General features: G+C 41.7%; 2 protein-coding genes across 4 annotated transcripts in view; one reads left to right on the forward strand and one right to left on the reverse strand.

Annotated features, from left to right (window-relative positions):
- Positions 1 to 7,959, reverse strand: part of mtg1 (mitochondrial ribosome-associated GTPase 1) — a 19,449-nt gene extending 11,490 nt beyond the window's left edge. Inside the window, exons 1-6 of the mRNA XM_042066337.1 lie at positions 7,763 to 7,959; positions 2,947 to 3,011; positions 2,705 to 2,809; positions 2,521 to 2,607; positions 474 to 530; positions 1 to 57 (exon numbers count right to left, since the gene is read on the reverse strand). The exon at positions 1 to 57 is cut by the window's left edge and continues 34 nt beyond it. Coding sequence (XP_041922271.1) covers positions 1 to 57; positions 474 to 530; positions 2,521 to 2,607; positions 2,705 to 2,809; positions 2,947 to 3,011; positions 7,763 to 7,865 — 474 coding nt within the window. The 5' untranslated portion in view covers positions 7,866 to 7,959. The remainder of the gene's footprint in view (positions 58 to 473; positions 531 to 2,520; positions 2,608 to 2,704; positions 2,810 to 2,946; positions 3,012 to 7,762) is intronic.
- On the forward strand, positions 7,903 to 17,931 carry LOC121685674 (interferon-inducible GTPase 5-like). Of its 3 annotated transcripts, XM_042066331.1 has the most exons (5): positions 7,903 to 8,079; positions 8,110 to 8,129; positions 12,434 to 13,201; positions 16,886 to 17,068; positions 17,434 to 17,931. In XM_042066331.1, exons 1-5 carry the CDS (start codon positions 7,929 to 7,931, stop codon positions 17,707 to 17,709), a joined length of 1,398 nt encoding a protein of 465 aa, XP_041922265.1. In that variant the 5' UTR covers positions 7,903 to 7,928; the 3' UTR covers positions 17,710 to 17,931. The 3 variants fall into 3 exon arrangements, with proteins under 3 accessions (XP_041922265.1, XP_041922264.1, XP_041922266.1); XM_042066330.1 differs by having other exon boundaries at positions 7,903 to 8,129; XM_042066332.1 differs by having other exon boundaries at positions 8,011 to 8,129; positions 12,344 to 13,201.
- Positions 17,932 to 22,109: the final 4,178 nt, after the last annotated feature.

Consider the following 22,109-nt stretch of genomic DNA (forward strand, 5'->3'; position numbering starts at 1 on the left):
GAACGACGACTTTCCAACGTTGGGAACTCCGATCACCATGAGGCAGTAGCTCCTCTCCTGGGAACCAGAGGAAATCAGAACGTCAGCAGAACTGAGTCAGAACGTCAGCAGAACTGAGGAAATCAGAACGTCAGCAGAACTGAGGAAATCAGAACATCAGCAGAACGTCAGCAGAACTGAGGAAATCAGAACGTCAGCAGAACCGAGTAGTTCCTCTCCTGGGAACCAGAGGAAATCAGAACGTCAGCAGAACGTCAGTAGAACTGAGGAAATCAGAACGTCAGCAGAACGTCAGTAGAACTGAGTCAGACCGTCAGCAGAACGTCAGTAGAACTGAGTCAGTCTGAATGTGCATGCTCCTGGATCAACATCCTTAAAGGATGGGTGCTGGGTGTAGTTCTCATAGTTCTTACAAGGAACTGAGAACTATGATGACCAAGATGAGGCCAGGACTTCACTGGTTTGTGTCTCACCTCATCTCTGTGAAAACGTGGACGATTCTTGATCAGCTCGACCACCTGAGGAACTACCTGAGGGGCAGAGGACGCACACATCAGTCAACAACACGACTGATTTCATTAATGTACAACACACCAACCTCACACACATCAGTCAACAACACAACTGATTTCATTAATGTACAACACACCAGCCTCTACACACTTTTGCTTTCCAAGCCAATAGGACTAAACAGGGATCCAGGCATCCCTTTAAAGGTATACTACGCAGTTTCAGGTATTTTTGACGACTGTATAGCTCCCACTAGAGTCACGATAGATTTTACTCTGCGGTTGTAAATAGCAATATATTTATATTTTACTCTGCCGTTGTAAATAGTGACATATTTATATTTTACTTTGCCGTTGTAAATAGCAATATATTTATTTACTCTGCCGTTGTAAATAGCGACATATTTATATTTTACTCTGGCGTTGATATTTATATTTTACTCTGCCATTGTAAATAACGACATATTTATATTTTACTTTGGTGTTGTAAATAGCCTACTAGTCATGGCTTGTTTCCCCTGTACAAAATGAAAATGCTTTTGTTGTGGAGGCGAAGGATTAACAACAGGAACAAACTTTCTCCAAAGAGATATCTGCTGACAAGGCAATGTTTCACAATTCTTGCGAGATGCCTTCAAGTCGACAGTTCATTAAGTTGCGACTCGCTACGGCTGTGCTCTATGGCAATGCTAGGTGAACAATACAGCTGTGCTGTGTGGCTATGCTAGGTGAACACTACAGCTATGCTGTATGGCTATGCTAGGTGAACACTACGGCTATGCTGTATGCTGTACGGCTATGCTAGGTGAACACTACAGCTATGCTGTACGGCTATTCTAGGTGAACACTACGGCTATGCTGTACGGCTATGCTAGGTGAACACTACAGCTATGCTAGGTGAACACTACAGCTATGCTGTATGGCTATGCTAGGTGAACACTACGGCTGTGCTGTATGGCTATGCTAGGTGAACACTACAGCTATGCTGTATGCTGTACGGCTATGCTAGGTGAACACTACAGCTATGCTGTACGGCTATGCTAGGTGAACACTACAGCTATGCTGTATGGCTATGCTAGGTGAACACTACGACTATGCTGTATGCTGTATGGCTATGCTAGGTGAACACTACAGCTATGCTGTACGGCTATGCTAGGTGAACACTACAGCTATGCTGTACGGCTATGCTAGGTGAACACTACAGCTATGCTGTATGCTGTACGGCTATGCTAGATGAACACTACAGCTATGCTGTACGGCTATGCTAGGTGAACACTACAGCTATGCTGTACGGCTATGCTAGGTGAACACTACAGCTATGCTGTATGGCTATGCTAGGTGAACACTACAGCTATGCTAGGTGAACACTACAGCTATGCTGTATGCTGTACGGCTATGCTAGATGAACACTACAGCTATGCTGTATTGCTATGCTAGGTATATGATTCCCCTATTACAAGTTTGTTTACCATCAAATTGTCTTTGTAAAGGTTTAATTAAAGTGAATATCTTGCATAGTGTACCTTTAACCTAGAGAGCTAATCAGGGATCCAGGCCTTAAGAACTAATCAGAGACATGGTCAGTTAAGTTTGTTAAGCATCAATGTTTGCAATAAATAAGCACCAATATTTGCAATAAATATACACCAATGTTTACATTAAATAAGCACCAATGTTTGCAATAAATAAAAACATGGTGCCTGAGAACTATGGGGTGGGATTCATTAGTAAGAAGAAGGGTATGTACTCATTAATGATAAAATGATTTAAAAAACATGACTCATGATTAATTATGAAAATAAAGAAAACCTCACTGAGAACCATGCAAAAATGGGCTAAAAAACAGTCATGTGATCTAGCGTTGTCATGTGATCTAGCGTGGTCATGTGATCTAGAGTTGTCATGACGATCTAGCGCTATCATGTGATCTAGCGTTGTCATGACGATCTAGCATTGTCATGTGATCGAGCGTTGTCATGTGATCGAGCGTTGCCATGTGATCTAGCTTTACCTTTTTCACGTTGTCATCCCGCTGCCTCAAACAATCAGTGAAAATGACGTTCCTGATGCCGTCTTTCTCCAGCCGTCTTATAATGCTCTGGGGACACAAACAGGTGTGGACACTATGAACTTTGGGTAATGCAACTACGTTGACCAGGTTTTTAAAAGAGACAGCATAATAACTGTGGTCATACGTGCTTATTTGAGGTGTCCGCCAAGTCCACTTTGTTCAGGACTAATAGGTGGGGACGGATGTCTAACGACTCCTGAAAGAGAGGGTTTCTCCCGGAGAAAGGAATGTAGCCCAGTTAAAGAACATAATGTCACAGAGAAACAGAATAGGACATGGCAGTTAAAAAACATAATGTCACAGAAACAGAATAGGAAATGCCATAGGTATACAGACTGCATCATGTAAGCAGGTAAAGAAGGATATTCTGGCGTCGTGGATTTCTATGATGCAGTCAACATTCTTCAGGTTTGCTCTCATCTGCTTGAGTCCTGATAAGGAGAAACAGAATCAGTCACACTTCATTCATATCATACATCTTCAGAGAACATGACAAAGCATATAACAGCTAGGCTGGTTGGCTACATAGAGAAGCCGATGTGGTAGTCGTGGTTTAGTAGTGGTTGGGAGGTTGGGCAAATGAAACACCTGAGGGTTGAGAGGTCGACCCCACGTGCTGCACCATTCTGTTGTGACCCTGAGAACGGGCCCCATACTGTCGCTCTCAATGAGAGTATATAATCTAAACAAGTGTGCACTGTACAATGAAATGTGTGGGGCATAAAGACGAGGTTTTTAATGTTGCCATTGCTATCTGCTGTCTTTAGGTTCGCTGTAGGTTAACCCATTTCACCTCATCGGTCACAATTGTGACCGAAAAAAAATATGTACTTATAAGCCTCTAAAACTGTAACTGGGGAATATCCCAATACTCTTTCAGTAAATATTGCAACAATAGAGTGTTTCAATTAAATGTGTGCAGTGTCAAATGTTTTGAGTAAATTGTCACATGACCAAAGCTGTTTACTTTCTTGTTGCACCTTGAGAAGAGGATGACGGCCTCACAGCTCCCAAATAAAAGGTTTTTAAAGTATGTTAAAATAAACATAGGACAAATATTTTTTGTACACATGGTCTTTAAACATGTTAACGGTCACAATAGTGACCGGTGGGATAGAATGTTGTATCTAGATGCACACATACTTCTACACCTACAAACACACAGACATACACATACTCATACATACACACATACAGAGACATACACACACTCACACACAGATACACACACACATACATACTCACACACAGATATACACACTCACACACACACAGACATACACTCACACACATACACATATTCACATATTCACACACACAGACACACACACTCACAGACATACACACACACACACAGACATACACACTCACACACACAGATACACACACACACAAATACACACAGATATACACACACACACACACATTATATATATATATATATATATATATACACTCACATGTATATATATATATATATATATATATATATATATATATATACACACACACACACACACACACACACAATAGTGTAAGGCCGCATGAACTTCCGGGGGCACGGCCAGCTGCTGACCCTGTGCTCACCGTTTGTTTGTCTGTGTTTTTAGACTCGTTTTATACTCGTTCATATGTTTTTATCATTCCGTTGGATTTGTATCACTTGCTAAAAATAGCATCTCACTATGGACTTTATCGTCATGAAAATCGCCTTTCTATGGATTCTACTTTGCCTATCGGCGTTTGGAACTGGGGACTGCTTGCCAGGCCTTCAAGACTACCTCACTTACACCCGCGAGCACCTGCTCTCCCTACGACCAACTGGTGTAGCCCCACCACCTCTACCTGCTGACTGTGTGGAAATCCGACGGCCTGCTAATGGCCAGAGAGGAGGAGGAAAGCAAGGAACAAGCGAGGCTCAAGGGGAGGCGTGAGGCACCGACTATGGAGACGCCGCAGCAGATTCCCACTGCCTGTCATCACTCTGACCAACGCTCGATCGGTAAGCAACAAACTCGATGAACTGGCGTTAAGAGCAGAACATGACTGTGAATTCAGACAGAGCAACCTTGTGTGTTTGACGGAATCATGGCTCAAAGACCATCATGACACTCCAAGTCTGTCTGGGTACACCACAATAAGAGCAGACAGAAATGAGTGTGGCTCAGGTAAACCCATCGGAGGGGGACTGTGTCTATTTGTCCACAATCGTGGGAAATCCGACCATAATGTAATCCACCTCCTGCCTAAGATACAGGTGTGGTCTGAAACAAACAAAGATCGACTCAGGGACTGCTTTGAAAACACAAATTGGGACACCTTCTTTGAATCCTGCCAGGATGGGAATGAACTTACGGACACTATAACATCATACATTAAATTCTGCGAGGACTGTGTGTCAGAAACAAAGACTATTAAAATATTCCCAAATAATAAACCCTGGGTTTCTAAACAATTAAAAATCTGTCTTAATGACAGAAAAACTGCATTTTGCTCAGGCAATATGGAACTAGCGCGGGAAAAAAGGAAAGAACTAACGGGGTAGCCTATCCTAAAGGCAAAGATTGAATATAAAAACAAGATAGAGAGTAAATTTAGCGGTAACATAAAACAGGCTTGGGAGGGCTTAAACACTTTAATGGGGAAAAGTTGTAAAAAAGCTGACAGTCCTGCAGTTTACAGTCAAGGACTTGTAGAGGTAATGAATAAGTTCTTCTGCAGGTTTGATGTTGTGGATAATAAGGTTGAGTGTGATGACCTCTCCCCATAGGTTCATCAATATTTATTACAGAAAAAGCTGTTACCAAAAGCCTCACCAAACTGAAACCAAATAAAGCCACTGGCCCAGATGGCCTGAAAGCCCGCTTACTGAAAGACTGTGCCCCACAATTAAAAGGTGTCTTCTCAAGGCTATTTAACGCCCTCCTAGTTGCAGGTGTACCCACGTCCTGGAAATTTTCTCTAATAAGACCCATACCAAAAAAGCCAGGTGCGAGTCAGCCTGAAGATTTCCGACCTATAGCCATCACCTCCATATAGTGTAAAACAATGGAGAGGGTTCTGGTGGATATTCTGACCCTTGAAGCATGGTGCAATGATAGCGAGCTAGAGATCAATGTGTCAAAAACAAAGGAGTTAGTCTTCTGCAAAAAACAACACACAACAGAGCCAGTTTCACTTAATGGCCTAGCAGTTGAAACTGTGGGAACTTTTAAATACCTAGGTACGGTTGTTGACAACCATCTCAGTTTTTCAGACAACACCGAGTACATTTTTAAGAAATGCTCACAACGACTCAGTCTCCTTAGAAGACTGAGCCGTCTGGGTGTTAGTGCTCAGATAACTGAGCTAGTATACACCACACACATTGAAAGTGTGTTAACCTTTCACCTCTCTGCTTGGTTTGGACACCTAAGCTGTAGATCCAGGAACAAACTAAATAGGATAGTGTCAATGGCTAGTAAAATAGTAGGAAGACCTCAAAGACATCTGGCACAAATATATACTGACAGAATGAGAAAGAAAGCTAGGAAAATCATTGCAGATAGAACCATGGAGGTATGGATAGAACACACCCTCTCTCTGCAGATAGTACCATGGAGGTAGTACACACACTCTCTCTGCAGATAGTACCATGGAGGTAGTACACACCCTCTCTCTGCAGATAGTACCATGGAGGTAGTACACACCCTCTCTCCTTATATGGCTCTGGGCCACACCCTCTCTCCTTATATGGCTCTGGGCCACACCCTCTCTCCTTATATGGCTCTGGGCCACACCCTCTCTCCTTATATGGGCCACACCCTCTCTCTTTATATGGCTCTGGGCCACACCCTCTCTCCTTATATGGCTCTGGGCCACACCCTCTCTCCTTATATGGCTCTGGGCCACACCCTCTCTCTTTATATGGCTCTGGGCCACACCCTCTCTCTTTATATGGCTCTGGGCCACACCCTCTCTCCTTATATGGGCCACACCCTCTCTCTTTATATGGCTCTGGGGCACACCCTCTCTCCTTATATGGCTCTGGGCCACACCCTCTCTCTTTATATGGCTCTGGGCCACACCCTCTCTCTTTATATGGCTCTGGGCCACACCCTCTCTCTTTATATGGCTCTGGGCCACAGCCTCTCTCCTTATATGGCTCTGGGCCACACCCTCTCTCTAGCCAGTGTGAGCTCCTGAAGTCTGGAAGGCACTACAGAGTGCCTCTGGCCAAAAGTGGATTTAAAATCCTTTACTCCAAATGCCATCAGTATCCTCAATCAAACCAAGTGACAATATCAAACTGAGATGCTATTTCTTCTTTTATTTTTATGTATTTTTTACTCTTATTCTTTTCTATGTATTTTATCATGATATTTCAACTCATATGTCTGAGATGATATTGTGGCTGTATGTCTATCTGTCTTTTATGTCTGGTGAGCCAAAGAAAAATGTCCACCTTGGTGGACATTAAAGATTTATTCTATTCTATTCTATTCTATGCACACTAACTCACACCCCATGCAGATACACACACACACAGATCATATACACTAACTCTACATGCAGGCACACACGCACGCACAGACATACACATTCAAGGTTCTATTTTAACGAGCCGAAGCTCCTGGTAAATAAACAATGTTTACATGTTTTTCATATTTATTATTGCCATTGGTCTCAGTGTTCATATCAGTTTTAAAAGTCCTGTCAGAATACCTTTATTTTAACAAAAAAGCAATTTGAGCAACCTTTTTGAGTATAAGCATATCCCACCTGTGACCGGTAATAAAACTCACTTTTTCATCTACTTTTCTAAATTTTTAGAAAAAAATAATTATTGATTACTTCAAAGGGTTGCTAATAACACATGACTTGCATATTTGCATGTCTGGGGAAAATTTGGGCTTAAATGGGTTAGAGAGAGGAGTTGTTCGCACACTGAAAGAATTAACTTAAACAAAGTATTCTCAATGCTCACAGCCGGACGGCTGAAACGTCTGCTCGTGCTCCCAAAATTAAATGGACAAACTCTTGCTGTAGACTTTGTTTAAGTTAATTCTTTCAGTGTGCGAACTACTCCTCTCTCTCTCTTCAACTCTTGGTTTAAACGCACCTGGCTAAAACTCTAGATCATCTGAGCGCAACAATACTCCCCTGCATCCTGGCTTAAATGGGTTAAGCATAAGGAACGAACCTTTTGCCATATGACCGGGAAACCAATGCGCCACTTCCCTCTCGCCGAAATCAAACGCCGACCTGAATTTCACAGCATTCTGTAAAGTCCGATAAAGCTTCATCGTGGATAAAATAACTTTGACATTCAATCACACTGCAAGCAGACCTTCAACACACAATCTACCATGAGGGCAAGTAAACAGTTGTTCTTCGTGTTTTCCAATGGACAAGCTACCAATGTTTACACTTACCGCCACCAAGTGGTTAGGAAGATACAAGGCCCACGCACTGATTTCAGTCACGGAAATCTGTCACCGATAACTTTCGATCCGTGGCGTGAAAGTTGGTTTTGCTGTGACTTCGCGGGTGACACTGATCGGAGACAGGTAAAGTAACTTAATTCTTTGGCATTCTAAATGGGATCGTTCGATAGGTTTCGGGATTCAGCTGGTTGGTTATCAGAATTTCTGTTTAGTAGTTCTAGGTTATTCGGTAGCCGTCTAGCCAGCCTATTACTTCTTAAATCTTAGTTTCTATTAGCCTACCGCTCCCAATACTCTCCTGCTAGTTCTCAATGTAACTTCAAGTTCAACTTCAACTTCAACTTCAAGTAGGGCAGGCTATTTTGAGTGGCCTATTTTCAAGTGTTTTAAAACAATTGTGAAGGCAACCTAATCATTCTTGTCAGCCTTGGCGTGCGTGAAGAAGATATAGCTCTTCGGGGATCCTAAATGCACAATGATAAGCACACACTGTAACTTAGTGGCAGTAGTCCAGCAGCCATGTGGTCAGACCTGGTTTTGTCGGTTAAAGTTTTTTTTTTTTTTTGCAGAATCTTGTAGACTAGGGGTATCTCTTTAAGATTTAGGAGGGTGCCCAGTGATATCCCTTGGGCAATTTTGTATATTAACCCTTTCTTGTTCAATGTATTGAATACAAGGTGAGACAAGTGAATAGGGTAAAAGAAATAACTAGCAGATATCACTATGAAACTTCCCCAGTTGATTACTTAAATTAATATGGAAAACAAATGTATTACAAGTGATCTGAAATGTAATGTTTAAATATGCAAATTAGGCACAATCTAATTAAATATGTGCTGATTTGCATAAAGTTTAAAAAGAAAAAATCTGAACATTAGATGAAGCCGGGTTCAAAATTAGCCTACTTTTTCATTGTGTTCACATATTAAATGAAAAGTCTTTTACACAGGAAATTTGTATTACAAGTTTTCTGTAATTTAAAGGGACACCAGGCAACGTTTTCGTGTTAATTACTCATCTTCCTAAGTCGGTATATGGTTAAATTACTTTAATTACAGGGCGAATGAAGACTCTCTCGCCCGCCCCTACTGCCTGTAGGAAGAATATCCCGCTTGCAAGTTCAGTGTATCGTACCCGCCGACCGAAGCAGGATCAGTTTACATCCTGCATCCACAGCAAAGAGGCAGGCTAACGAAACGCTAGCGATTGTTGCAAACGTGTGTATAATGGTAGCCTGGGTGTTCCCATGCTGCCTTGCGCGCGATTTGATTCACGCTGCTAAGGCAGCCTGGAGACCATGGAGCAAATTTTCGCCTGAGATAGGGAACCAATCACAGAACAGGGGGGAAAGCAAGACGATGATGAGCTATGCACAGACGCATTTGATAGACATCCGTGGCACCCAATAAACGGGTCTGGGCATTTTTTTCAAATACGAGAAAATGAACGTTTGGTTCCCAGACCACGTCTCATTGAGAAGTGGTGGCGCTAGCCAGGCTAGTATAATGGCAGAGCCGGCGAAGAAGCAGCAAAAATCCTTGACGGAAGACACAAAGAAAAGGAAAAGAGCTTCAGACCGAGCGAGGGGGAGTTTCATAGAGAAAAAGCATCAGGCTTGCCTGGTGTCCCTTTAATGTTTAAATATGAAAAAGCCCAATCATGAAAAAATAGGATATACCTCTAATTTCAAGATGAGTAGGCATACTCATTAAATGCAAATCAACTCAATTAAAATGTACTAAAATACAGTGTTCTGTGTGGTAGTTTTTCAGACAGTTTTTTCAGATTTTTTAGACAAATTTGGAAATTCAACCCTTTACTAAGCAAATTAATGAATTTCTATATTTCAGATAATGCCAGTCCGGGAGCCATGGGGTCAGACCTGGTTTTGGGGGTTATTTATTTAATATTTTTTGCTTAGACTTGTTGACTTGGGGTGGCTCTTTAATATTTAGGAGGGTGCCCAGTGATATCCCTTGGGCAACATCCTATATTAACCATGTGTAAAAGACTTTTCATCTAATATGTCAACACAATGAAAAAGTAATTTTGAACCTGGCTTCATCCAATGTTCTGATTTAGTTTTTTTTTGTTTATGCAAATCAGCACATATTTAATTCGATTATGCTTAATTTGCATATTCAAACTTTATATTACAGATCACTTGTAATACATTTTTTTCCATATTAATGTAAGTAATCAACTGGGGAAGTTTCATAGTGATATCTGCTAGTTCATTTTTGTACCCTATTCACCTGTGGAGCCTCGCCTTATATTCAACACATTGGACAAGAAAGGCTTACTATCGAGAATTGCCCAAGGGATATCACCGGGCACCCTCTCTAATCTTATTGAGTTACCCTTTGGAAGCAAGAAACAGTAAAAAAAAAAAAATTTAACCGACAAAACCAGGTTCACCTAAATTATGGCATTTGGCTGCCGGACTACAGTGGTTCTAAACTAAACCCCCAAAACACTGTCCAAGTGTCGCTTCGAGTCTCTCTCTCTCTCTCTCTCTCCAACCTCCGAAATGTGGTTTCACTTTTGAAATGAACTTTCCAATGTTGGCTGGCCAGACTGATCTGCCCGTGAACCTGTCAGTGCACAGTTTCAGGTGATCCCTTTGGAGTAGCCCCCTGGTGAGCAGCTTAGGAGAGAGCAATTATAGCCGTAGTGTCGGCTGTGGCTGCAACATTTAGCCGAATTGATTAATCACAATAAAACAATAACAATTAACTATTAAATTAATGTTTGCTCCTCTATAAAGGTAAATTAAACGCTTTTGGCGTGTGGACTAAACGGCATTTGAGGGAAACTTTCTTGGGCTTTGGGAAACACTTTTTAACATGTTTCACCATTTGCTGGCATTTTATAGTTTAAACAACTGCGTGACCGATCTAGAAAATAATCTACAGATTAATCTACTATTAAAATATTTATTAGTTGCAGCCTTACTATTGAGATTGCTTTTGATATCTACAATTCAGCTGACTTCCACTTGCAGTATTAGCCTTTACGTAAGTCTTTACACACTCTATACACAGGTTTCCCGTTTACCAACAAAACTAGATGCGCGCGCAGCCGTGGGGCAGAAGACGCTTCGGGGCCGTCCACAACGTTATAAACCTAAATAGTCGGCTGCTGTAAGCTACAATCAGATTTTTTTGTACCCCTGTTGTCTCAATAATAATAACATCTCATTTCAGACTATATTTCAAAGTTTGCCGTTCATTTGCATTATTAATATAACATCGTATTTTGTCATTTTTGGCGAAGACATGCATTCCGTTAGGGATATTGAACATGTTTAACATATTTAACATATTTAACGTTCTCTAACCGTCGTGATTTCCAATTGGTGCAAAAACTCATTTTATTCTTCTGTGCGTTTGCATTGCTTTCTGCTGTTCTATGGTGCTTTCTGCTGTTCTATGGTGCTCTATGCTGTTCTATGCTGTTCTATGGTGCTTTCTGCTGTTCTATGGTGCTTTCTGCTGTTCTATGGTGCTCTATGCTGTTCTATGCTGTTCTGTGGTGCTTTCTGCTGTTCTATGGTGCTTTCTGCTGTTCTATGGTGCTTTCTGCCTCTTGGTTGCGCACACTTTATGCTGTTCTATGGTGCTTTCTGCCTCTTGGTTGTGCACGCACATTGTCGTGACGTTGCATAGAAATCCATGAATAGGGAGGGAAAGTAATCTCATCGCCATCTAGTGGTTGCGTTCCTAGAGTTTAGCAGAGTGGATGGGTTTTTGTTTTAGAAAAAATATATCTCGGTGCACATTGGGATCTTAATTTAATGCCTTCCATATGTTAGGCACTGGGGTCACCTCTATTGCTTCAAGTGGTCATACCTTATTTTTAGGATCAGTTGAATTGTTTTGAGTTTTTGTCGTAACACGGTGATAACGAACTACAGCTGCATGTGATGTCACAGGTTTGGGCGCTTAATCTCTAACTGATTAATACGGCAATTTGCATCACTGGCTTAACATATTTTTGTAATAACGGAGCGCGATGTTAACCCTGTGGTGATTACCTTTATGTCTGGATAACTGGTGTTGTGCTTCTACTCACATGAAGAGCTGGCAGTAAGTGTTAAGTGTCAATGCTAACCAGGCTAATAAACAAACCATGCTACCGTGAGTCGAAGGGTAAAGTCACGTGACTTCTTTTGTAGTTCGTTTATGAAACAAAAGGAGCAATTTCGATTTTTATAAATAAGGCAAAATATGGTCTGACATTTTCACAGTTAGAAGATTATTACTGTATAGACACTGAAAAATATTTTTGGTGGATAACATCGCTGATTTGGCTTCACAATATTTTCTTTAAAATAGGTCTATGGGACTTAACATTGGAGCTGCTCTTCGAGGAACGCAACCACTTGGGGCGCTGGTTTTCACTTTCCCTCCCTATACTACTTATAGGCAGCGTACATCACCATGGCGTCCCCTCAACCAATCAGTGAGCGGGAGATAAGTGAGATGAGTTCCATGCTGCCGTCTGGTGTGGTTTCCGTGGTGATGGGTCAGGTGCGAGGCATGCTGGAACAGGCGGACTCCGCCACTCTAGACATTGCAGTGACCGGAGAGGCCGGAGCAGGCAAGTCCTCCTTCATCAACGCCTTCCGCTGTCTCCGTGACGACGATCCCGGTGCTGCGGAAACAGGTGTCACGGAAACCACACAGAAAGCTTCCGCATACGCCCACCCCACTGCTCCAAACGTGCGTCTGTGGGATTTGCCGGGCATAGGAACTCCGGCGTTCCGTCCAGAGCGCTACCTGGAGGACGTTGGTCTGCTGCGGACGTACGACTTCTTCATCATCCTGGCCTCCGAGCGGTTCCGAGAGTGCCACGCCCAACTTGCCCACGCCATCTCGGAGGCCGGGAAGCACTTCTACTTCGTACGCAATAAAGTGGACCGAGAGCTACAGGCAAACGCACGCCGACGAGGCCCACAGTCCAGGACTGACGCAGATGTTCTGCAGGAGATCAGAACAGACTGCTTGGAGAACCTGAGAAGGACTGGGCTGATGGAACCGAAGGTGTTCCTGATCTCCTGTTTCGAGCCGCAGAGCTTCGATCTGGTCCTGCTGCAGACCAGCCTGCTGGACGACCTGGACGGTCTGAAGAGACGCGCCCTCCTCCTGTCCCTCCCCAGCCACACCTCCACCCTAGTGGAGCACAAGAAACAGGTGTAGTCACATCTACAGTACCTCCATCACCTAGCCACACCTCCACCCTAGTGGAGCACAAGAAACAGGTGTAGTCACATCTACAGTACCTCCATCACCCAGCCACACCTCCACCCTAGTGGAGCACAAGAAAACAGGTGTAGTCACATCTACCTCCCATCACTTCGCTGATGATGCTTTTAGCCACATTGACTTACAGCAGAGATACACATTTTGAACAGTATAGGCCATGTGCAATCCCAAACCCATCATCAAACCCGTGATGAACAGTATAGGCCATGTGCAATCCCAAACCTGTGATGAACAGTATAGGCCATGTGCAATCCCAAACCCATTATCAAACCCGTGATGAACAGTATAGGCTATGAGCAATCCCAAACCATCATTAAACCCGTGATGAACAGTATAGGCTACGAGCAATTCCAAACCCATTATCAAACCTGTGATGAACAGTATAGGCTATGAGCAATCCCAAAGCCATGTTGAACAGTATAGGCTATGAGCAATCCCAAACCCGTGATGAACAGTATAGGCCATGTGCAATCCCAAACCATCATCAAACCTGTGATGTCTGTGTAATTTGCCCCTCTGCCAGTGAAGCCAAAAGAGCTCAGGACATCTACTGACACTCTGTGACCTCAAAAATGAGACACATTCACTCAACTGGTGCTTGGAGTTACAGCACAGAAAGATATTCTCATCAGCCATGTGTGTAACCATGGGGATGGTGCTGTTAGTTCTTATTGGTGCATACACAGTATCCTAGTGGCACTGTAACCATGGAGATGGTGCTGCTAGTTCTTATTGGTGCATACACAGCATCCTAGTGGCACTGTAACCATGGAGATGGTGCTGCTAGTTCTTATTGGTGCATACACAGCATCCTAGTGGCACTGTTACCATGGAGATGGTGCTGCTAGTTCTTATTTGTGTGTATACAGTATCCTAGTGGCATTGTAACCATGGGGATGGTGCTGCTAGTTCTTATTGGTGTGTATACAGCATCCTAGTGGCACTGTAACCATGGGGATGGTGCTGCTAGTTCTTATTAGTGCATACACAGTATCCTAGTGGCACTGTACCTTTATTGGTCCTTATTGTACCTTGATTGTTCTAAGTCGCTTTGTTGATTGTTCTAAGTCACTTTGGGTAAAAGCATCAGCTAAGTGCTTGAATGTGAATGTGATCCCTCTGCCAGTGGAACCAAAAGAACACAGGGCATTAAGTGACTTCCTGTGACCTCACAATGTTCTTTAATTTGTTCTTTATCCTTTTGTCCTCTGTGGTGCAGTTCCTAATTTGAGCACAATTACAATCATAATCCCAGTACAAATCAGTAGAGGGAGCAGTTAAACCTAGATACAGTATTCCAATTAGCAGAGAAATAATATAATAATCATGTAATAATGAAAATAAATAATGTATTAATAAAACAAATAGTAATAATGTATTGCTTGTTGATATTCTGTGCTAACACTTTTTTGTTTGTAAAATATTTTTGAAACAGAGTGTTCCTCCACAAAGGTGTTCTCTTGATGTGACTGAGTAATTGATTTTGAGTAAACATTTGGGTTAAATGTAGTTAAATGCAGAGGTGGAAAAAGTACGAAAATATTGTACTCAAGTAAAAGTACCAATACCTTGATGAAATATTACTCAAGTACAAGTTAAAATACCGATCTGAAAATGTACTCAAGTAAAAGTAAAAAGTAGTTCATTTAAAATGTACTTTAAGTAAAAGTTACTTAGTTACTTTTTTTTTTGGGGGGGGGGGGGGGGGTACCAGAACAACCAGTTTTACCAGAGACTTTCTAATGAGGAGATACAGCACTCAAAAAATCCTCCGTAGTAATGCATGGGGTTAGTTTGTAACGTTGTCTACACATATCACAACCCTTCCGCGGCAAAACGTCGACATGTGAATACATTGAGCCAATCATGTGGTGTGTTGTGAATACATTGAGCCAATCATGTAGCCTGGCTCATTGAGATGGGGTCTGGGAACTAGACATTCATTTTCTCGTATTTGAAACGTGGTTTACGAATGCCCAGAGCCGTTGATTGGGCGCTACGAATGTCTATCAAATGCATTTGTACATAGCTCATAACGGCTTTGGTGTGTCGTCATCGTCTTGCTGCCCTCCCTCCGTTCTGTGATTGGTTCCTTCGTTGAGGTGAAAACGAAGTCCATAGAATCCAGGCTGTCTAGCAGCATGAATAAAATCGCGCGCGTAAGCCAGCATGGGAAAACCCAGGCTACCAATCATGTGGTGTGCTGTGAAGACATCGTGCCAATTATCTGTTGTGATCTCGCCGCTGGAGCAAGATTGGTGTCGTGAAGCCTTTCGCACATGCATTTCTGCCGAAATAGATGCACGATAAGTGCCCAAAAAGCTTTGCAATATGGCCGCCGAGTGGAGGTACTTGCCTAAAAGGACTTTGGTCCTAGCTCGAGTTGCTGCAGCCAGCAGCTAAGGCAGCCATGTTCATGCTCCCAGTGTGTAGCGCTGTAGCTGCAGCAACTCGAGCTAGGTAAAACTGATTGTTTCAGTTTTGTTCATACCGACAGTACTCGGCGACATTAAGAAATGGAGATCTATGTGAAAAATCACCGGAGTTCTCCTTTAGGTTTGAGCAGTAGTTGCAGTAGTTTTGTCATAGGCTACAGGAAATGTCTTGAAGCTGTCTTTACATACAAAGGCTTTTCCACAAAGTATTGAAGAAATTTCAGTAGGCACGTTCAATACTTTTTTCCTGTGTCATTCCACTTTAATACACATAACTCTTATGTTTGACTCACTGGAAGTTTAGGCTAATTACTGAAAAAAAAAATAAACGTTCAATACTTATTTCCACCATATATTTATTTTACCTGAATATTTTAACTTCCAAATTAAATGTCAAAATGAATGTCAGACAAAATTTAAAGTTTGACTGACTGGATTTTGTATACAAAACATAGTGAAAACTGTCTCAGGTCACTCTCACTCTCCCTTGCTAAATGGTTTAGTCCGCCTGCACTTGGCTTTCTTGGAGAAAGACATTGCATGTTGTTCTGCTGGTGCAATGTCTTTCTCCAAGAAAGCCAAGTCAGGTTACTAAAAACAAAGGCCAAAACAGGAAAAAGAGAGACATCAAAATGAGGGGAAACAACTGCTAATAAACTTCTTTCCAAAGAAAGGTGAGCACAAACGTCAAAACACGAAATCCCATGGTGTTTGCTTGAATATCTCCGCAATCATTAGTGCTAAAACGAACTGAGACAACCCATTGGAATAGCGAAAAATACACTTTTATAGGTTAGGCTAATCTGATTCATCTCCAGCTCCATTTCCATCACTTTCAGAAAGACTGCATGGCGCCAGCTTGATTCATGTCCTGTTGTAGGCTACATGCTGATCATTATCACTAGGCTAGTGGTTTAGGGCGCGATTTTTTTTCTCTCCCTTTCTGTTTTCGTTAGTCTTAACTTTTTTTTTTTACTCAAGTAACGGATGGGATTTTTGATGTAGCGAAGTACAATACTTCACTCAAAATGTAATCAAGTAAAATTTAAAATACCGATTTTATAAACTACTTAAAAAATACAAAATACACAGAAAAACTACTCAATACAGTAACGTGAGTAAATGTATTTCGTTACTTTCCACCTCTGGTTAAATGTAAAAGTTGTCCTTTCTAAAGGAGCTGGGGGCAGAGTTGTGGAGAGGAGTCATGTCTGCGTGCCTGGACGGCTTCACCCGCGGCGATGCGATCGGCGGGGCAGTGCCCAAGCTCATGGACACACTGCGGGATTACCAGAGGAACTTCGGCCTGGACAGTGCATCTCTGCATCGCTTGGCAGCTATGACGGGCACAACATATGACGTAAGCTGAACTGTTCAACTGTTCAACTGTCCTAAGAGTTCTGGTTATGAGCATACTGACCTGACTGTTCTTCTTAAGTGTTCTGGTTCTTTCATTACCTGTTCTTCCGTAGGAGCTGCTATGAATTTCTTGTTTCTCTTCTTTTGTTATAAATGGTGTTATATTTCCATCTCTAAACTTGTGCTATATATTGTGCTATATATTGTGTTATATCTTGTGATATATCTTGTGTTATATCTTGTGTTATATATTGTGCTATATATTGTGTTATATCTTGTGATATATCTTGTGTTATATATTGTGCTATATATTGTGTTATATATTGTGTTATATCTCTGTTGCTTTTCCTTTGTGCTCTCCTGTAGGACCTGTGCAGTGAGGTGAGGTCTTCGTTGGGTCGTGAGCTGGTCTCTGGGACTCTGGAGCGGCTGCTGTCCCAGCTGGGCCCAGCCCCCCAGTTCCTCATCAGGCAGCTGGAGAGCAGAGTGCCCGTGCTGGGCTCCGTGGTGTCTGGAGGCCTGTCCTTCATGGCTGGGTATTACCTGCTGAGCACCGCACTCTCAGAACTCAGCCAGGACGCAGAGAGGGTGATGCAGAGAGCCCTGCAGGCTGACCAGCTGATGACCAAGGAGGCTGGCTAACAACTCCACTGACCACTGGTTAGCTAGACTAAGCAGTTTACCCTATTAATAGGTCCTTTGACCCCTAATCCCCCCCCCCCCCCCATTTATTAAGCGACCCTGTGTAAGGCGCTATATAAGTCCAAGTCAGGGATGGGCAACTGGCGGCCCTCCTCCTCACTCAGTGCGACCCGCAGATATATTTTGAAATGTCATTAAAATGTTCTTTTCACATGGTTTTTACCACATCTGATCAGGATCCTTATTGTAATGATACGGTCCACCGATAGGGGCGTTTCCTGTATAAAAAATCGAGCGGAGTTGAGCTTTCTTCACTACAGCCAGCGAGGAAGAGATACAGAGAGCGCTTCATAAAGAAACCTCAGTCAATAGAATCATACATTTCAGACAAGATGGGAAACAGCTGATCTTATCACAGAATTCAAAGTCAACTTATGTGTTTAGTAGGCTATGCTTAGAAACGAAATTAGCCGTTAAAAAGATTTCAACTTAAGTCAACACTACAACACCATGCATGAAGATAGCTAAAAGTAGGCTACGTCAGAGCTGCTAGAGTCGCTGTCGTAGCCGACCTCAAAGTAAAGCAGGGTTCTCGTCATGGAATTTCAGAAATATCAGCATTTTAATAAAGTCTATTCCAGACATGGAACGTCATTACGTCAGGGAATACCTTTGGGGGGCAAGGTCATGGAATATCAGGGAATTTTGTTGAAGGAGTTTAAAATTGACTTGCCAAAATACATTATATATTTACACGCAGCATTGGTGTTTATTGAGTTATTAGCTCAGTGTTTCCCATACATTGACTAATCTGTGGCAGGGCGCCACGAAATAAAAATCGGCCGCCACACATAAATATTCTATGTTTAATTTAATTTAATTTAAATTAAATATGAGGTCAAATCCTTGCATTGCCATTGAGCTGCGCTTTTTACGCACGCAGCCTTTCCATGCCCCGCCCCGCTCTCTCTCGTAGGCCGCTGCCCCTCCTCTGCATGTGCATTTAACAAAATATTCACGATTGTTGAAGGATTGTTGTTGCCACATAGAAGCATTGCATAGAAGACGTCTGGCTAAATTACTATTAAATCCGCTTAGCATCGTGACCATGCTGCGCAAATTTGTTCAAAACTGCTGCATTGAAGTTAACTCTCCTAAGATCTTATCAAAACATAGTAGGCTACATTGAAGAGACTAAACTAAGTTAAGTTATGCAATCAAGCAGTATCTCAAAGCTAACGTTAGAATACTGTTTGGATGTCGAATTTAGCATGCTTAGCCTACTTACAGCTGCTTGTCAATTTCGTTGAAGGACTCATTTTATTGACTCTGACACTGAATGTTTGCAAAATCCCGATGTAAATGGAAAAGTGTTTTCCAAAATCCAAAAGTGCTTGTCCCAAGGAGAAGTACGAACCTTTATTTTAACTATGTAGAAAACGTTATGAATTGCATCCACACATCAGCAGCCTTTAAACTGTGTGACAATTGCAATTTGCAAGGGTTCCCTCACGAACGTCTTAAAGTGACGCTGTCCAAGTCAGCTAATCCAGGTCTGTGGGAAACACTGTAGTTTTTTCCATTACTTCTTGCTTGAGTGATTGTAGTTAGGCCTACCTGTTTTTTCAATGCCCATTTTTTAATTTCCCGATTGGTCATGGAAATTCGGGATTTTTGCCAGGGGAAAGTCATGACATTTAACATTTGACTTAGCGTGGGAACCCGGTAAAGATGCATTAACAGAGCCTTTTTACAAGAGTCACTATTACCCATTACAGTGGAAAAAGGTTTAGTCTGAATGTGTAATATTTTTTTGTTTATTTCAAGTTCATTGGTGAATAGAAGCAATATTAAAATGCATTTGAGTATAGAATATATTAAATTAATGCATGTTGGTTTAATAAACTGTACAGACATACTGTATATATTTAATATTCCTGATATCCCAGTGGTAGACGTGTGCGGGCCCTCGTCAGCCACAAGAAAATATTTGTGTCCCTCCCTGATCCAAGGTATTATTAGGGGTCCGAGCAGCGTAGCTGCAAGACCCCTATTGTTTCTGTACCGTTCATTTTTTGCCAAAATTCTGTAAAAGTCATACTGCAGCCTAAACCGTAACTCCAAAACTCTTCAAATTTTCAGGTATGGTTACCAGTACCCCCCTCTGCCCATAACCCAAAATTTGGGGTACTGCACCCAAAGGTGGCGCTGTTGGAAAAATAAGTTAATTATGCTAATTTCTCCTTACCAGATTGACCTAGACTCAAAATTCTTTCATCATATTAATCTCTACATTTAGATGCATCTTTTTCACCCTGGTCTTATGCTCTAAAAATGTTTACTTTTGCCACAATTTCAGAGAAAAGCCAAACATCATAAAAAGTTTCACAGGCTTCAAAAATTATCAAATCTTCACCAAAATTCTCACAGACAATGTTTAGACAAAGCCTCACAAAAGTTATCAAAAGAATTTGGATATGTTGTTCCATTTCAGAGATATAGACCAATAAAGTGCGACCACTCAGCCCATTTCTCCTATATCACCTATATTCCAATATGAGTAATTTTTTTTTCCCTTGGAGAACAACCATACAACCATCATTATGTGGATACCATTAACAGTGCACATTTTCAGATCTGTACTCTTTTTTATAAAGCCCTTAATTCTATTGTCAAATGTATGCTAGGAATTTTCTTGATTTTGTGTGTTTGCCAACACATATTTTCACCATGTGAATGTGACTGCTAAATATTTAGGATTGTCAGTGGCTCAGTGGGATAATGCCTAGTGCTGGTGTTTGTTAGGTTGAGAGTTTGAATCACCGGTAGTGCTTTAGGCTCTAGCTCAAATACTATTGGTTATTGTAGATTCACACCATTGAACAGCACCTGAATGACATCAGGCAATCAACATACACAGTCATTAGTTGCCAAGAATCAGAATGCAGAGACACTCTGACATTTAGGGGAACTTCTTTGTTTACTATTTTTCCTTCATCATTAAGTCTATCATATTTATATTTCATCCATTAGTGTTCTTCTCTACAAATGTCTAATTGCCCCAGAATTTCAAAAAGATTTCAGGTGTACTCTTTCAGGAAAGCCCTTCATTTTATTGTCAAATGTATGCTTGGAGTTTTTCTTGTGTGTTTACCAACACACATTTTCACCATGTGAATGTGACTGCCCAATGTGTATGATTGTTAGTGGCTCAGTGGGATAATGCCGTGTACTGGTGTTTCTCAGGTTGAGAGTTCGAATCCCTGTTAGAGCTTTAGGATTTGTCATTTAAGATTCACACCATTGAACAGCACCTTAATGACATCAGCCAATCAACATTCACACTCATCAGTTACCAAGAATCAGTATGCCGGGACTATCTATTACATTTAGGGGAACTTCTTTGTTTACTATTTTTCCTTCATCGTTACGTCTATCATATTTATATTTTATCCATTAGTGTTCATCTCTACAAATGTCTAATTGCCCCAGAATTTCAAAAGGTTTTCAGGTGTACTCTTTTAGGGAAGCCCTTCATTTTATTGTCAAATGTATGCTTGGAGTTTTTCTTGTGTGTTTACCAATACACATTTTCACCATGTGAATGTGACTGGCCAACATGTAGGATTGACAGTGGCTCAGTGTGATAATGCCTTGTACTGGTGATCCTTAGGTTGAGATTTCCAATCCCACGTTAAGCATTAGTGTTTGAATGCTGTTTGGTTGTGAATGTTCGCATACTACAATAGAATGCTGTTGGGTTGTGGAGGTTAACGCACTATAACATTACAGCTACTTGTCAATATGGACTTGTAGTGCAAGGCAAGTATAACTGTATAATTATAGGCTGTTTATCTTATTGACTCCGGCACAGCTGTAGCCTATAATTATTTGTTATTCTTATAATATTTGTAATTTCTTATAGATATTTAGTTGGCTCTTCCACTTGACAGAACAACTCTGTATCGGTTAAGGATGTCACGCATGAAACAATGCTGCAGAAACACAAAAATACGACTTTGAGTTTAGTAGGCTATAATTTTCAGTTCCTGTTTATCTATTGCACGATGGTAATAATTTAAAGGAATCATGTTGCAGTCTTGTAAATAGTGACCCTGCAAGATCCCTAGTCATTGCAAAATCATAGTCTGTGACTTAAAAATCTACTACTTGTCTTTAGATGTGAGAGGGTCCGAGACTGTAGTCTTTCAAAAATCTTTTCCAAATCTTTGCAAATCTTTCCAAAGTCTGTCAGTGTAAGGAGGGCTTGTGGTGAAAGTGCTGTGGAGAAATTGCAGGATTGTTTGGCTCTGCCACCTAACCACGCCCAGTTTACCTGCTGGGAAACCCTGTAGCTCCGGAGCAGGGGCTCAGACCAGGATAAATTGTTTGCTCGCCCT

The sequence above is a fragment of the Alosa sapidissima genome, chromosome 16, assembly GCF_018492685.1.
Source record: "Alosa sapidissima isolate fAloSap1 chromosome 16, fAloSap1.pri, whole genome shotgun sequence".
NCBI classification, from domain to species: domain Eukaryota; kingdom Metazoa; phylum Chordata; class Actinopteri; order Clupeiformes; family Clupeidae; genus Alosa; species Alosa sapidissima.